This window comes from Pristiophorus japonicus, chromosome 18 (assembly GCF_044704955.1).
Source record: "Pristiophorus japonicus isolate sPriJap1 chromosome 18, sPriJap1.hap1, whole genome shotgun sequence".
Taxonomy (NCBI): domain Eukaryota; kingdom Metazoa; phylum Chordata; class Chondrichthyes; family Pristiophoridae; genus Pristiophorus; species Pristiophorus japonicus.
This window is the reverse complement of record NC_091994.1, coordinates 113,302,970-113,318,489: the sequence shown is the minus strand read 5'-3', so window position 1 is coordinate 113,318,489 and position 15,520 is coordinate 113,302,970. Positions and strand designations below refer to the sequence as shown.

At 44.3% G+C, this 15,520-nt stretch overlaps 1 protein-coding gene and 1 long non-coding RNA gene across 5 annotated transcripts in view; one reads left to right on the top strand and one right to left on the bottom strand.

The window, feature by feature from the left end:
* LOC139228985 (uncharacterized) overlaps positions 1 to 12,964 on the bottom strand; it is a 51,685-nt gene extending 38,721 nt beyond the window's left edge. The window contains exons 1-2 of one of the 2 annotated variants that reach the window (XR_011587651.1): positions 12,011 to 12,964; positions 5,332 to 5,390 (exon numbers count right to left, since the gene is read on the bottom strand). This is a non-coding gene — a long non-coding RNA (uncharacterized lncRNA). The remainder of the gene's footprint in view (positions 1 to 5,331; positions 5,391 to 12,010) is intronic. The other variant, XR_011587652.1, reaches the window with a different exon arrangement.
* Positions 1 to 14,686, top strand: part of cfap74 (cilia and flagella associated protein 74) — a 224,664-nt gene extending 209,978 nt beyond the window's left edge. For all 3 annotated transcript variants that reach the window (XM_070860623.1, XM_070860622.1, XM_070860624.1), the window contains 6 exons: positions 2,754 to 2,883; positions 4,840 to 4,994; positions 10,154 to 10,283; positions 10,561 to 10,688; positions 12,126 to 12,260; positions 14,370 to 14,686. In XM_070860623.1, coding sequence (XP_070716724.1) covers positions 2,754 to 2,883; positions 4,840 to 4,994; positions 10,154 to 10,283; positions 10,561 to 10,688; positions 12,126 to 12,260; positions 14,370 to 14,468 — 777 coding nt within the window. In that variant the 3' untranslated portion in view covers positions 14,469 to 14,686. The remainder of the gene's footprint in view (positions 1 to 2,753; positions 2,884 to 4,839; positions 4,995 to 10,153; positions 10,284 to 10,560; positions 10,689 to 12,125; positions 12,261 to 14,369) is intronic.
* The last annotated feature ends 834 nt before the right edge of the window (positions 14,687 to 15,520 follow it).

Here is a 15,520-nt window from a genome sequence, read left to right as displayed (position 1 = left end):
CTTAAACTTTAACTGTCACCAAAATGATGCCCACCATTGATGTATCACCTGCACACCTTGTGTGTCAGCCTTGTAAATAACACCAACGTTCTTTCAAGCAAAGCGATCATTGATGAGCTCCTGACGTAAGGCTCTTGCAGCTATCATGCCACCACGGGCCCTTTCATGCGGTCTACAGGGGAGCGGGGGCACTGCTTCAGCATCAGTCTGATTGTCTGGAATGATGTCAGCGACCGCCTCCTCGTCCTCCTCTTCCACTCTCTGGTGAGGTGGACTGTCAGACTCATCAGGCAATTCTTGTCCCCTCCTGATAGCCAAGTTATGCAGATGGAGCACACCACCACAAATTTAGCTACCTGCTCAGGGTGGTATTGAAGCTCGCCTCCCGAGTGGTCCAGGCATCTAAAGCTGCAGCACTCCAATGGTTTTCTCCAGGATCTTGCGAGTTGCTCTGTGGCTCTCATTGTATCGCCTCTCGGCTTCGGTGTGGGTGTCACACAGGGGAGTCATCAGCCAGGTGGCGAGGCCATATCCTTTGTCACCATGCATCCAGCATTGACCTTGTGGCTGATTTTTAAACAAGTCAGATACAGTGCTCTCACGCAGGATATGAGCATCGTGGATGCTACCCGGAAATTGAGCATTCACTGCCAGTATAATTTGCTGGTGGTCGACAACCAGTTGGACATTCAGGGAGTGGAATCCCTTGCGGTTCCTGAAAACCTCTGCATCCTGAAAAAGTGCCCGCATCGCGATGTGCATACAGTCTATTGCTCCTTGCACCTTGGGGGAAGTTTGCAATTCTGGAGAATTCTAGAGCCCTCTCACTCTGTGCCTCTCTGGTCATAGGGAAGCTGATCAAGTCCCTCCTGCGTGCGTACAGAGCTTCAGTGACCTGTCTAATGCAGCAATGTGTGACCTGCTGAGAAAGTCCGCAAATGTCTCCAGCTGTGGCCTGTAAAGAACCCGAGGCATAGAACGACTGTGCCACGGTGACTCTGACCTCGACGGACAGTGCTGTACTGATGGTGCTGGCAGGCTGCAGATCTCAGTGATAACCTCTTAGAAACAAAGAAACATAGAAAATAGGTGCAGGAGTAGGCCATTCAGCCCTTCGAGCCTGCACCACCATTCAATATGATCATGGCTGATCATGTAAATTCTGTACCCCATTCCTGCTTTCTCGCCATACTCCCTTGTTCCCTTTAGCCGTGAGGGCCACATCTAACTCCCTTTTGAATATATCTAACGAACTGGCCTAACAACTTTCTGTGGTAGAGAATTCCACAGGTTCACAATTCTCTGAGTGAAGAAGTTTCTCCTCATCTTGGTCCTAAATGGCTTACCCCTTATCCTTAGACTGTGACCCCTGGTTCTGGACTAAGACAAGAGTAATTCTAGTGTGAAATGTAACGATTCATTTAATGAATCTACGTTCCCCGGCATGTAATGAAAATTCATAAAATCTGCCTGTTATGTTTGAAGACATACTCCTTTACAATGCCTAAGACGAAAGTTCTGACTTACATAAGAAATAGGAGCAGGAGTCGGACATTCAGCCCCTCGAGCCTGCTCCGCCATTCAATGAGATCATGGCTGATCTGATCATGGACTCAGCTCCACTTCCCTGCCTGCTCCCCATAACCCTTTACTCCCTTATCGCTCAAAAATCTGTCTATCTCCACCTTAAATATATTCAATGACCCAGCCTCCACAGCTCTCTGGGACAGAGAATTCCACAGATTTACAACCCTCAGAGAGAAGAAATTCCTCCTCGTCTCAGTTTTAAATGGCCCCTTATTCTATGTCCCTTAGTTTTAGTTTCCCCTATGAGTGGAAGTATCCTCTCTGCATCCACCTTATCGAGTCCCTTTATTATCTTATAAGTTTTGATAAGGTCACCTCACATTCTTCTGAACTCCAATGTATATAGGCCCAACCCACTCAACCTACCTTCATAAGTCAACCCCCTCTTCTCCGGAATCAACCTAGTGAACCTTCTCTGAACAGCCTCCAATGCAAGTGTACCCTTCCTTAAATATGGAGACCAAAACTGTATGCAGTACCCTAGGTGTGGCCTCACCAATACCCTGTACAGTTGTGGCAGGACTTCTCTGCTTTTATACTCTATCCCCCTTGCAATAAAGGCCAATGTTCCCTTCCTGATTACTTGCTGTACCTGCATACTAACTTTTTGTGTTTCATGCACAAGGACCCCCAGGTCCCTCTGTACTGCAGCACTTTGCAATTTTTCTCCATTTAAATTATGATTTGCTTTTCTATTTTTTTTCTGCCAAAGTGGATAACCTCACATTTTCCCACATTATACTCCAAATGTTTGCCCACTCACTTAGCCTGTCTATATCCCTTTGCAGATTTTTCGTGTCCTCCTCACAGTTTGCTTTCCCATCCATCTTTGTCCCAGTACTTGTCATTTAATTCTGTTAAGTGAGTTTAAATTTATTGGCATAGAGATTATTGACTTAATGCAAATTGACTATACTGGCCTATCTGGTCGGTAACGATTGACAGACCGGGCATCATAGGGTGCTATAAATGAGCCGGCAGTATCACCAGGGCACCAAAGCTGCCTGTCGAGCCATCTATCTGTTTAGGCAAATGATTTACACAAGTCCAAGGGACCATTCGTTGCAAAATGTGGTAAAATCACCTGCTGATATGCCTTGGAAATGCTGCCTGTAGAACCAGCATTTTACATTTAGCTTGACTTTATTAATACTTTATTTTGACAGCTGCAAAATTCCACAACCCTTCAGGTCATGTTCAATGTGAAGCTGGACAGTCTGTCTTATAGAAAACACCAAGACCAACAAGTTCTACCACCATTCTTGGCATCTGGTGAAATAGCTGGTTCTTTAGTGGGTAAGTATTTTTTTATAATTATCGTAATTAGTTGAAGCCACTCTTAATCCTGCAATTTTATATCTAGACAATTCACACAGTTTCAATTCAAACTATTTTAATCCATTGTATATTTTCCTTTGCTAATTTTCTCGATGAAGGCAGGAACTCATTGGTGGGTTAGAGTTAGAGTAGTACATTGTCACATGTGAAGCCTTTCCCAAGTTTCCTTGGGCTATTCAATCACGGGTCATTACACCTGACCTGTCCTCGCCCAGTGACTAGATATGTGCATTCCTAGCAGTGTCACTGGATAGCAGGCGGGAGCATGATCCCTGTGTGATGTTTCTTTCCTGAACCAGGCATGCTGACATCTACCCCACCACTCAAGCTCAGATCAACTAATTCAGCACCAACAGAACATCAAACCTAGCAATGTTTTGGTCTATATAGCTCGGCTAGTCGCCGGATAATGTTCCTGCACCATTGGAGGATGCCTGCACCAGTGGAGTATTTGACCAATGCCATCGAAACATTTGGAACAACCACTTATGTAGCACCTTTAATGTAGTGAAGAATCTTGGGACATTTCACATGGCGAAGGTTCGCTTTAAACAGGAGCCAAGTGAAGATTTGGAAGTGGCAGTTGAATATACGATTGAAATGATTGATAGTTTTGAATGCAATCGAGAAATAGAAAAGCAAAGTGGTTTTAGAATTTGGGAGAAGATTATTGAAACTTCTGTCAGCAATGGTGGAGCAGAGGGAGGGGGACTGCACGTTAGATAAGAGTCAGAAGAGTAGAGGGTTCAAGAGTTGGAGGGGGTTCCAGAAGTAAAGTAAAACTTACAGGGGTTTGCAAACAAGGATGAGGATTTAGAAATGACCGTGCACTGGGGAACCAGTGTGAGGGCAGCAATACAGAGGTGATGGCTGAGCAGATCATACTATAGGAAAAGATATGGGTGGCAGAGTTCTCCGTGAGTTAAAGTTCACATAGGGTGGAACTCAGTAAAACAGTGAGAAGGGCATTGGTGACGATGGTATGTATGAAGTTTTCAACAGTGGTGATGTGGGGGTGACAACAGGTCATATTTCAGAAGTAGATATTGGTGTCTTGGTGATGTACTGGATATGAGGATTGCATTTTAATTTCGGGTCAACATGGGAGGAGGGCTATTGGTGCCGCACGCAAGCCTTGAGTTTGCATGCTTGGCTGTGTCACACTTCTTGCAAAGCTGAACATTATTTCAGTTTGCCGAGTTTTATCCCTTTTCAATCGAGGCAGTAAGTTCCACTGCATGTGGGGGCCCGCTTAATAAATCTTACATATGTTTCACTTTTAGTTATTATCTCTGTTCGTAAGATTCTTGCCTTGATCTGTCACTCTATAACAAGTTGCTGAATGATCAAGGTGACTTGTCCATGATATTTCTACCTGTAGCCTGCTGCTCACCAACTCCTTAAGGTGGTGTAGTCCGAGGTCAGGAAGTTAGCATGTGAAAAGACATGCATTGCCATTCCGCAGCACTGGACCCAGACATCTTTTTCTCCTTGTCGAGATCTGGTCAGCTCTTGCTGGCTAATCAGTGAGGCTGAATAATCTTTGAAAACAATGTGGGAGTCTCAGTGAGAGTGTAGAGTAGTTGGAGAGGGAGGGCATCCATAAAGAAAAAAAATAACACAAACTTAAATGGATTGCAATTAAGTGTAATTCCCTTTTGTGATGTATGCACTGGTTTGTGGAGCTGTTGCATTGTGAGTGGCTTAGCCAGTCACGTGATGTTCACAAGACTCAATAAAACCCCAGCCAGTTGGGTCTAGGTCATCCACGATGAGGTATGCAGTTGTGAGCCTAGTAGATGAACTGGTAATGTGCAGTGTGATTTGTTAATATTTTTTAATTGCAATGTGTTGTCTTATGCAAGAACCCATGAAGTAAATGCATTACACCTTTTTATTTATGCATTCTACCAGGTACTCAAAATTATGGTGGCCAAAGTGTCTTCAGTGTCTCTCCTATTATTGGTGCCATAGAACCAATGCAGACTCAAGAATTTGAAGTCACTTTCAAACCCGACCATGAAAGTCTGCATTACTCAGATGGCGTGCAAGTGGAACTATTTGACAAGGTAACTGGAAACTTCCTATCCCAACATCTGTAAAAGGGCACATTTACTTTTTACAATTACCTTGACAGTATGGCCTACTCCTGCTCCTATTTCTTATGTTCTTATCTATGGGTACATTCTTGACCTGGGTTGCATAGTTCTTGTTTCTATAACAGAAAAATTGGCCTGGGCTCCTGCTGGGTTTTGGTTGCCGCCCATTGGCTTGTGCTGGAAAGTGATGTGGATAAAATTAGGTTCATTAAGATGTCCCACACGCAAATAGATTGAATATGCTTTACAGCCAATATCCCTGTTGTAAAGCTTCTGTATCATTATTGTGCAGCATCTCCATTCTTACCTTGTTACATAAGTTCTTAAACAGAAGAGAAAGTATGCCAATAAGAGGATTCCATCGTCCTATTTCGAGAAAATAAATAATTATACATTAGTATTTAAAATGCACCGAGTTTAAAAACAAATTGCTTTACAAACATAAGAACATAAGAAATAGGAGCAGAAGTTGGCCATTCGGCCCCTCGAGCCTGCTCCGCCATTCAGTAAGATCATGGCTGATCTAATCATGGACTCAGCTCCACTTCCCTGCCCGCTCCCCATAACCCTTCACTCCCTTATCGCTCAAAAATCTGTCTATCTCCGCCTTAAATATATTCAATGACCCAGCCTCCACAGCTCTCTCGGGCAGAAAATTCCACAGATTTACAACCCTCTTAGAGAAGAAATTCCTCCTCGTCTCAGTTTTAAAGGGGCGGCCCCTTATTGTAAGACTATGGCCCCTAGTTTGAGTTTCCCCTATGAGTGGAAATATCCTCTCTGCATCCACCTTGTCGAGCCCCCTAATTATCATATATGTTTCGATAAGATCACCTTTCATTCTTCTGAACTCCAATGTGTATAGGCCCAACCTACTCAACCTATCTTCATAAGTCAACCCCCTCATCTCCGGAATCAACCTAGTGAACCTTCTCTGAACAGCCTCCAAAGCAAGTATATCCCTCCTTAAATACGGAGACCAAAACTGTACGCAGTACTCCAGGTGTGGCCTCATCAATACCCTGTACAGTTGTACAGTTGTAGCAGGACTTCTCTGTTTTTATACTTTATCCCCCTTGCAATAAAGGCCAACATTCCAGTTGCCTTCCTGATTACTTGCTGTATCTGCATACTAACTTTTTGTGTTTCATACACAAGGACCCCCAGGTCCCTCTATACTGCAGCATTTTGCGATTTTTCTCCATTTAAATTATGATTTGCTTTTCTATTATTTCTGCCAAAGTGGATAACCTCACACTTTCCCACATTATACTCCAAATTTTTGCCCACTCACTCAGCCTGTCTATATCCCTTTGCAGATTTTTTGTGTCCTCCTCACAATTTGCTTTCCCACCCATCTTTGTATCATCAGCAAACTTGGCTACATTACACTCGGTCCCTTCATCCCTTTGTCCTAGCTCGGATTGGTACACATGCTACAAGGTTTGTTTTGTTGGATGTTTCCATGGCTTGAGAGAGGAACCAAGACATACATTTCAACTGAATGCACAGCGGAAGTAATGGCGTCACGGCTGGTTGTTTTTGAAGTTAACGAACATCGAGCCAGTGACAGCAGCTGCTCGAGGGATTAGCAAGGGGAGTCGGGCTGAGGATGGAACTGAATCCAGTGGATTGAATTGTCACAGGAAGGGATGTTGGTCAAGCTGGAGAATCTGAAGAGAAAAGACCCATTGAAGTATATTACAAAAATATAGCTTAGCATTGCAAGGAGATAGATTGGAAGATTTTTACTGTAAATATGTATGTGTATATTATATCATTGTTAGTTATTCACTTGGTCATATTTTGTGAAAGAAACGTGCTTAAAAATGTGAATTTAAATCAGGGTTTGAATTTATGATGCTCTATCACAATCAAAGTCAGGAGTGAGAACCTGTGGAAGTGTAAGATAATAGTAGCTTAAAATAATCAATGAAAATGTTGTTTATTATCCTGGGCACATTGTCAAATACTTATCGACATATCAAGGCTCATGAAAATATAGTGAGTTGGGAAATTACCTGTAAAACTGATCTAGAATTCTAGAGTAAGGTTTGAATAGACCAAAAACATAAGTCACCTCAACTTCTGTTACAAATGTGGTAATGTTTACTGCAAAACTGAAAGAAAAATGCGTTCTGGAATTCAAATCTCCGAGTGCAATGGTGACCAGTGGCCAGTGCAGCGACAGTGGCCAGTGACAGTGGCCAGGGTGCAGTGACAGTGGCCTGTGACAGTGTCCTGTGAACTAACAGTGGCCAGTGACCATGGCCGGTGCAGTGACAGTGGCCTGTGAACTAACAGTGGCCAGTGACCATGGCCGGTGCAGTGACAGTGGCCTGTGACAGTGGCCAGGGTGCAGTGACAGTGGCCTGTGAACTAACAGTGGCCGGTGCAGTGACAGTGACTAGTGACAGTGGCCAGGGTGCAGTGACAGTGGCCGGTGCACTAACGTGGCCAGTGACCGTGGCCGGTGCACTGACAGTGGCCAGTAACCGTGGCCGGTGCAGTGGCCTGTGACCAGTGACAGTGGCCAGGGTGCAGTGACAGTGACAGTGGCCTGTGACCAGTGCAATGACAGTGGCCAGGGTACCGTGACAGTGGCCGGTGCAGTGGCTAGTGCCCGACTGTTTATTTAATCAGGCAGTTCAAAAACTCCCCACAGCAGCAGCAGCACTTCTTCTAAGGGATGGTTTTCTAGACCAATATGTCGAGGGGAGGCCATCTTAGACTGGGTGTTGTGTAATGAGAGAGGATTAATTAGCAATCTCGTTGTGCGAGGTCCCTTGGGGAAGAGTGACCATAATATGGTGGAATTCTGCATTAGGATGGAGAATGAAACAGTTAATTCAGAGACCATGGTCCAGAACTTAAAGAAGGGTAACTTTGAAGGTATGAGGCGTGAATTGGCTAGGATAGATTGGTGAATAATACTTAAGGGGTTGACTGTGGATGGGCAATGGCAGACATTTAGAGACCGCATGGATGAACTACAACAATTGTACATCCCTGTCTGGCGTAAAAATAAAAAAGGGAAGGTGGCTCAACCGTGGCTATCAAGGGAAATCAGGGATAGTATTAAAGCCAAGGAAGTGGCATACAAATTGGCCAGAAATAGCAGCGAACCCGGGGACTGGGAGAAATTTAGAACTCAGCAGAGGAGGACAAAGGGTTTGACTAGGGCAGGGAAAATGGAGTACGAGAAGAAGCTTGCAGGGAACATTAAGACGGATTGCAAAAGTTTCTATCGATATGTAAAGAGAAAAAGGTTAGTAAAGACAAACGTAGGTCCCCTGCAGTCAGAATCAGGGGAAGTCATAATGGGGAACAAAGAAATGGCAGACCAATTGAACAATACTTTGGTTCAATATTCACTAAGGAGGACACAAACAACCTTCCGGATATAAATGAGGTCAGAGGGTCTAGTAAGAAGGAGGAACTGAGGGAAATCCTTATTAGTCGGGAAATTGTGTTGGGGAAATTGATGGGATTGAAGGCCGATAAATCCCCAGGGCCTGACGGTCTGCATTCCAGAGTACTTAAGGAGGTGGCCTTGGAAATAGCGGATGCATTGACAGTCATTTTCCAACATTCCATAGACTCTGGATTAGTTCCCATGGAGTGGAGAGTAACCAATGTAACCCCACTTTTTAAAAAAGGAGGGAGAGAGAAAACAGAATTATAGACCGGTCAGCCTGACATCGGTAGTGGGTAAAATTATGGAATCAATTATTAAGGATGTCATAGCAGCGCATTTGGAAAGAGGTGACATGATAGGTCTAAGTCAGCATGGATTTGTGAAAGGGAAATCATGCTTGACAAATCTTCTGGAATTTTTTGAGGATGTTTCCAGTAGAGTGGACAAGGGAGAACCAGTTGATGTGGTGTATTTGGACTTTCAGAAGGCTTTCGACAAGGTCCCACACAAGAGATTAATGTGCAAAGTTAAAGCACATGGGATTGGGGGTAGTGTGCTGACGTGGATTGAAAACTGGTTGGCAGACAGGAAGCAAAGAGTAGGAGTAAATGGGTACGTTTCAGAATGGCAGGCAGTGACTAGTGGGGTACCGCAAGATTCTGTGTTGGGGCCCCAGCTGTTTACATTGTACATTAATGATTTAGACGAAGGGATTAAATGTAGTATCTCCAAATTTGCGGATGACATTAAGTTGGGTGGCAGTGTGAGCTGCGAGGAGGATGCTATGAGGCTGCAGAGTGACTTGGATAGGTTGGGTGAGTGGGCAAATGCATGGCAGATGAAGTATAATGTGGATAAATGTGACGTTATCCACTTTGGTGGTAAAAACAGAGAGACAGACTATTATCTGAATGGTGACAGATTAGGAAAAGGGGAGGTGCAACGAGACCTGGGTGTCATGGTACATCAGTCATTGAAGGTTGGCATGCAGGTACAGCAGGCGGTTAAGAAAGCAAATGGCATGTTGGCCTTCATAGCGAGGGGATTTGAGTACAGGGGCAGGGAGGTGTTACTAAAGTTGTGGCCTTGGTGAGGCCACACCTGGAGTATTGTGTACAGTTTTGGTCTCCTAACTTGAGGAAGGACATTCTTACTATTGAGGTAGTGCAGACTGATTCCCGGGATGGCGGGACTGACATATCAAGAAAGACTGGATCAACTGGGCTTGCATTCACTGGAGTTGAGAAGAATGAGAGGGGATCTCATAGAAACATTTAAAATTCTGACGGGTTTAGACAGGTTAGATGCAGGAAGAATGTTCCCAATGTTGGGGAAGTCCAGAACCAGGGGTCACAGTCTAAGGATAAGGGGTAAGCCATTTAGGACCGAGATGAGGAGAAACTTCTTCACCCAGAGAGTGGTGAACCTGTGGAATTTTCTACCACAGAAAGTTGTTTAGGCCAATTCACTACTATATTCAAAAAGGAGTTAGATGTAGTCCTTACTACTAGGGGGATCAAGGGGTATGGCGAGAAAGCAGGAATAGGGTACTGAAGTTGCATGTTCAGCCATGAACTCATTGAATGGCGGTGCAGGCTCGAAGGCCAAATGGCCTACTCCTGCACCTATTTTCTATGTTTCTATGTTTCTGTGTAGGGGAAATTCCAAATGGGTTGATTGATTGTCAAATAACCAACTTTTCTCCTTGTAGGTTGCTCATACAATCCAGCTGAAGGGAGCTGCAAGAGAACATTTGATGTTTGTTGAAGGGGGAGACCCAATGGATGTTCCAGTTGAATCTTTAAGCATCCTACCAAATTATGAGAAAACAGACACGACAGGTATATGTGCAATTGAATATGCTATAAAGCCATTGCACACAACCGAGGGGAGGAGTCTCTGGCTATTTGCTCTGTACATAAGTTTCTGTTGTCGGTTTCTAACATGATGTATGTTTCCCATGGCAGGTGACAGACAAAATTGTACTTTCTAAATGTATCCATTCCCAGCAACGTGATGCAATTTTAACTTGTGGTCTAATTGGGAAGAGAATAGGGACTTTTCTGTAATGGTCTACTTGTGGAGTTTGCACTATTGACTTTCTCTAAATGCCCACAGAAGTTCCTCGGGCGTTGAAATCAGTTCTGCTTACTCTAAAGAGCACACAGTCTGACAACAAATGCACAACAGCTTTGCGAGAACTCCAGGTGGGATGTATCCAATCGACCTACGCTGCTGGTAAAAAGGTAACGGCTTCATATTCCTTTGCAGTGTGGATGTGAAACATAGTGCATTCTTAAATCATTAGGAAGAGCTACATTGGTCCAGAATTTGCTAGGAATATAACGATGAGTTTAATGCACGCACTGTTATTAGTGTGTGAATGACCCAGCAGTTTGTGGCAAGGAAGCGATAACCCCATGAGTTGTGAATGACCACAAATTGCTGGACATCAGCCTCGCAAAAACAGAAGCTCTCTGTCAACCTCCGCATGAGTTTCAAGAAATTGCTGCATTTGCACAGTTAACAACGAATTAAAACTGGCTGCAGAAAGTTAGGACTGGTACTTAACAGTGTAAGGACTCTTTTAATGACTAAATTTATGTTCCTGCCATGCCATTAACCTCTCCGACCCAGTAAGGGAACAATTGGAGCTGTGGAGTCTCATTGCTGCACCTGGTAAATTGTTCCTCATTTTAATTTTTGCTTCTTCTTACTTTCCTTTCCAGTCTCTCTTTTGTGTCTAATTTGACTGTAAGTCACCTTATTTCATCCTCTCTAATTCCCCTGTGACTTTCTCTATTCTTAAATCCCATTGGTTAAGGAGACAGACTGTTGGTCCCGTTGTTCACCAAGGTCCCAGAGGCCCCGTTGATCTCCCATTTCCAGCAATTGGCGGCGCAAACATTTTTAGAGCTGAGGCGGTGAGTGGGGGAAAAGCTAACAAACGGGGCACACCATGAGATGTCCTGCTCCAGCAAATTCTGGGCCAATGTTTCTGTACAATTACAAGACTAGTGTCTACCCAGTATTGTATGTAGCATTGAAAGCCTGCATTATTGGGCCAGAATTTGCTGTAGCAGGCTATCTTACAGGACTGCCGTTAATTAGACTTGCCCCTGCATCCTTCAGCTCAAAACACTTTTGCCCACACAGTCACTGAAGGTGCGAGCTGGTAACGGCGCAGCGAGGGGGAGGGGCACCTGGGACTGAATGCTCCTTAAAACCTACCTCTTTGACCAAACTTGCCTAATTTCTCCTAATGTGGCTCGGTGTCAAATGTTTTTTTGACTCATAATACTCCTGTGAAGCACCTTGGGACGTTTCACTATGTTAAAGGCGCTATATAAATACAAGTTGCTGTTAATCTCGAGCAAAATTCCGTGTTCCTTCCCCAACCCAAGCTTTCCAAAGCTAATTTGTAAAAAATTATATATGTTCATAATGAAATTGAGGTATAATAAGATCATATTGTAAGATGGACAAATTCGAGAGTACAATTCTATTAAATATAACCAAACAGACCGTCTCCAGTCAAATGGTTTGTAAGGATGGATTAATACCATACCATTAGCCTGTGACCGTTTTGTTCCAGGTCTCATTTACAGCCCAGCTGGAAAAAAGGGGTTTTTCTGTAATCCTTTTTTTCAAACGACAATAGTTTGTTGTTATTTTTCTTGTAGAGTGTTGAGTTCACCATTGACAGTCCAGCGGCCGTTCACCTGAAAGGATTCTCCATCGATCCCCTCAAAGCTTCGATCGAAGCTGGCACTACAAAGCCCATTGCTGTGAGCTGGACTCCACCTAGTGGCCATGATGTGAGTCAGTGCACGGTGAATTCTCCAACGCTAATCCATTTTATAGTTGAAAAACGAGTTCAGTACTTTATACGCCTTTACACAGCGCTTTTATTATCACTTCCAAAAATAAATTGTAAGTTTAACTAAGGAATGTAGAGTAGTTAGTTAATTAAAGTATCACTGTGCCTGATGTCTGACGTCTGATATTTAATTGACAAGTTGGAAAGAGTGCATAATAACAAATTGATAACCGGGTAACTCGGCATTTATCAGTGAGCGTACATCTCCCCTAGTATTGGCCCTGGGAAATATTTGGAAAATTTGCAATGATTACATAAAAAAGTAGGTGTGACAAAGCTGAGCAGGCCATAGCTTCACCTCGTCATGGGGAGTGAGCTGATTAAATGAGGGAATGAGCTGTTTGATGCTTTAGTTTCATTCCCAGCTCCTTTTCTGTTCATTCATTATACACTTCTGATCGTTATATTTACATGCAATGTGCAATACTTTGCAGTTGTCAGTATTAAGTTTAATTTATCGTTTGTCTGACCTGTTACTCGACTGGTCTAAATCGTTTTTCAAATCTTTAACGGCATCTCTGACCCAAATTTTAACTCCCCGGCCTGGCGGAATCCGGGCGGGATGGAGTGGGGGTGAAACAGTTAAAATACGAGCAGCGATTTATCCCCGTGATCCCGCTGCCATCCCGCCGGTTCCCGATGTGCTTTTGAGCAGGCGAGTGGGACACCCACAGGAGGCAGCGGGGTTCTGCTTTAAATATGCAAATTAGGTCCCAATGCATGGCAACCCCGCCATTTAAATCCGGGGCCCTGACTCTCCTGCTCCGCCTGCTTCAGTGTCAGCCGTGGCTCAATGTGCAGCGCCCTCGCCTCTGGGTCAGAAGGTTGTGGGTTCAAGTCCCACTCCAGGATCTTGAGCCCAAAAATCTAGGCTGACACTCCCAGTGTAGTACTGAGGGTGTGCTGCACTGTCGGAGGGGCAGTGCTGAGGGAGTGCTGCACTGCCGGAGGGGCAGTACTGAGGGAGTGCTGCACTGCCGGAGGGGCAGTACTGAGGGAGTGCCGCACTGTCGGAGGGGCAGTACTGAGGGAGTGCTGCACTGTCGGAGGGGCAGTACTGAGGGAGCGCCGCACTGTTGGAGGGGCAGTACTGAGGGAGCGCTGCTCTGTCGGAGGTTCCGTCTTTCGGATGGGACGTTAAACCGAGGCCCTGTCTGCTCTCTCAAGTGGACGTAAGAGATCCCGTGGCATTATTTCGAAGAAGAGCGGGGTAGTTATCCCCAGGTGTCCTGGGCCAATATTTATCCCTCAGTCAACATCACTGAAACAGATTATCTGGTCATTATCACGTTGCTGTTTGTGGGAGCTTGCTGTGTCCAAATTGGCTGCCGTGTTTCCCACATTACAACAGTGACTACACTCCAAAAAGTACTTTATTGGCTGTAAAGCACTTTGAGACGTCCGGTGGTCGTGAAAGGCGCTATAGAACTGCAAGTATTTCTTTTCTTTCTTTATTTCAGTGTAGTTTTGGCATCCAGGTCATTTATGTACATTAGAATCAACAGGGCTGCATGCACTGACCCTGCTGTACACCACTCAGCACCTCCCGCCAGTTGTCGTTACACGTTTCCAAATACTCGGAAACAAATTCTTATCTAGTTCCACGTTTTACTTTGTGCAACTTTCTCAAAGTTTTTTGAAAGTTCGAGTAAACCATATCATAGAGGGATATTTTTCTTGGGGAATTTAATTGTTCCTGTGGGTCCATAAGTTTCATACGTTTCAGAGAATCATAGAACGGTTACAGCACAGAAGGAGGCCATTTGGCCCGTCGAGCCTGTGCCGGCTCTCTGCAAAAGCACCTCAGCCAGTCCCACTCCCCCGCCCTTTCCCCGTAGCCCTGCTAATTTTTTCCTTCGGGTAATTATCCAACTCCCTTTTGAAAACCACAATTAAATCTGCCTCCACCATCCTTACCATTTCTAAATTATGTTTCTTTAAATGAAAGTTGTAGAGTATTTTAAAGTTTTGATCTAAAATGTATAACAATAACATACTTGGGCTACACAGGTATTTAAATATAACTTTTAAAAATTTTGTTTTCAAGCCACATCAAGTAATCTCAGCTACAGTTAAAATGTCTATCAAAGGAGACATCACGGAAAATTACCAAATTGTTCTGACTGGCATGGTCGTCTCCAGTTAAGACGAAGAACTTGGAGGAATTACTGAGAAGGCTTCTTGTATATAAGATGCTTACACTTGGAAGGAAAGGCTAAATCTTTTAAAATCATAGATTTAAGTTTTAAAAGTTGGCAGTTTGACTAATATTTAACTTTGTTTACTGATCTACAACCTCTGCTGATTGCATATATTGGCATTCTCTGTGAAAAGAAGCTTCTGTAAGTAAAGTTTTTTAACAAATGTACTCGAGTATATGTTCGCATTGAATTATCTGTCTTTTCTAACTTGTTCATTCTTACAACAGACTACACAGAATATTTTTCTTGGCTTTTTATACTGCTAATGGCTTGTATTCCATTGTTCTTCTATATAGACTGCTTCCTTTATCCGGCATCACCCATATATATTCATATACAAGACCCCTTGTTAGTTTGGGGCTCATGTGTGCACTTGTGACAGTTATTTGTACACCGATTGGTCAAAACTGACCGAGGATCAGAATTATTTTTGTAATTCACCTGAACTATTCATGTAGCACATTAACAGATCTCCGATGGGTTTGGGGGTGAGTCTGGGAGGGAGGGGGCGAGCACAGGCTCACAGCAGCCCGAAGATTCATGTTCTGAGAAGTAAAGCAATTTTATCTTATCTTTTCATAGAAATTTACAGCACGGAAGGAGGCCATTTGGCCCATTATGTCTGTGCCGGCCGACAATGAGCTATCCAGCCTAATCCCACTTTGCCTGTCTGTAGCCCTGTAGGTTGCAGCACTGTTGGGTGGCAGCCTCCAGCAGTCCCTTTAAGGGCCGTGCGTTTGGTTACTGTGCGTCTGAGAATACTGCCCACAGCAAGCCCGGCACACACACTGTGGTCAGTCACAATCCAATTTCGCAGATGAGCCTGAACGGGCGTCAGGCTCCTGACTTGCATAATCATTGAGCCTAATGCCTGTTTCAGGGCACCCGAACCTGTATGACACGCGACGCACTTCTGGTGCAGACTGAGCGCGCACAAGCCCTATTGAGCCCGGCGCAATTTCTGGGCCATAATCTTTCAGAAGGTGAGATGATGTGG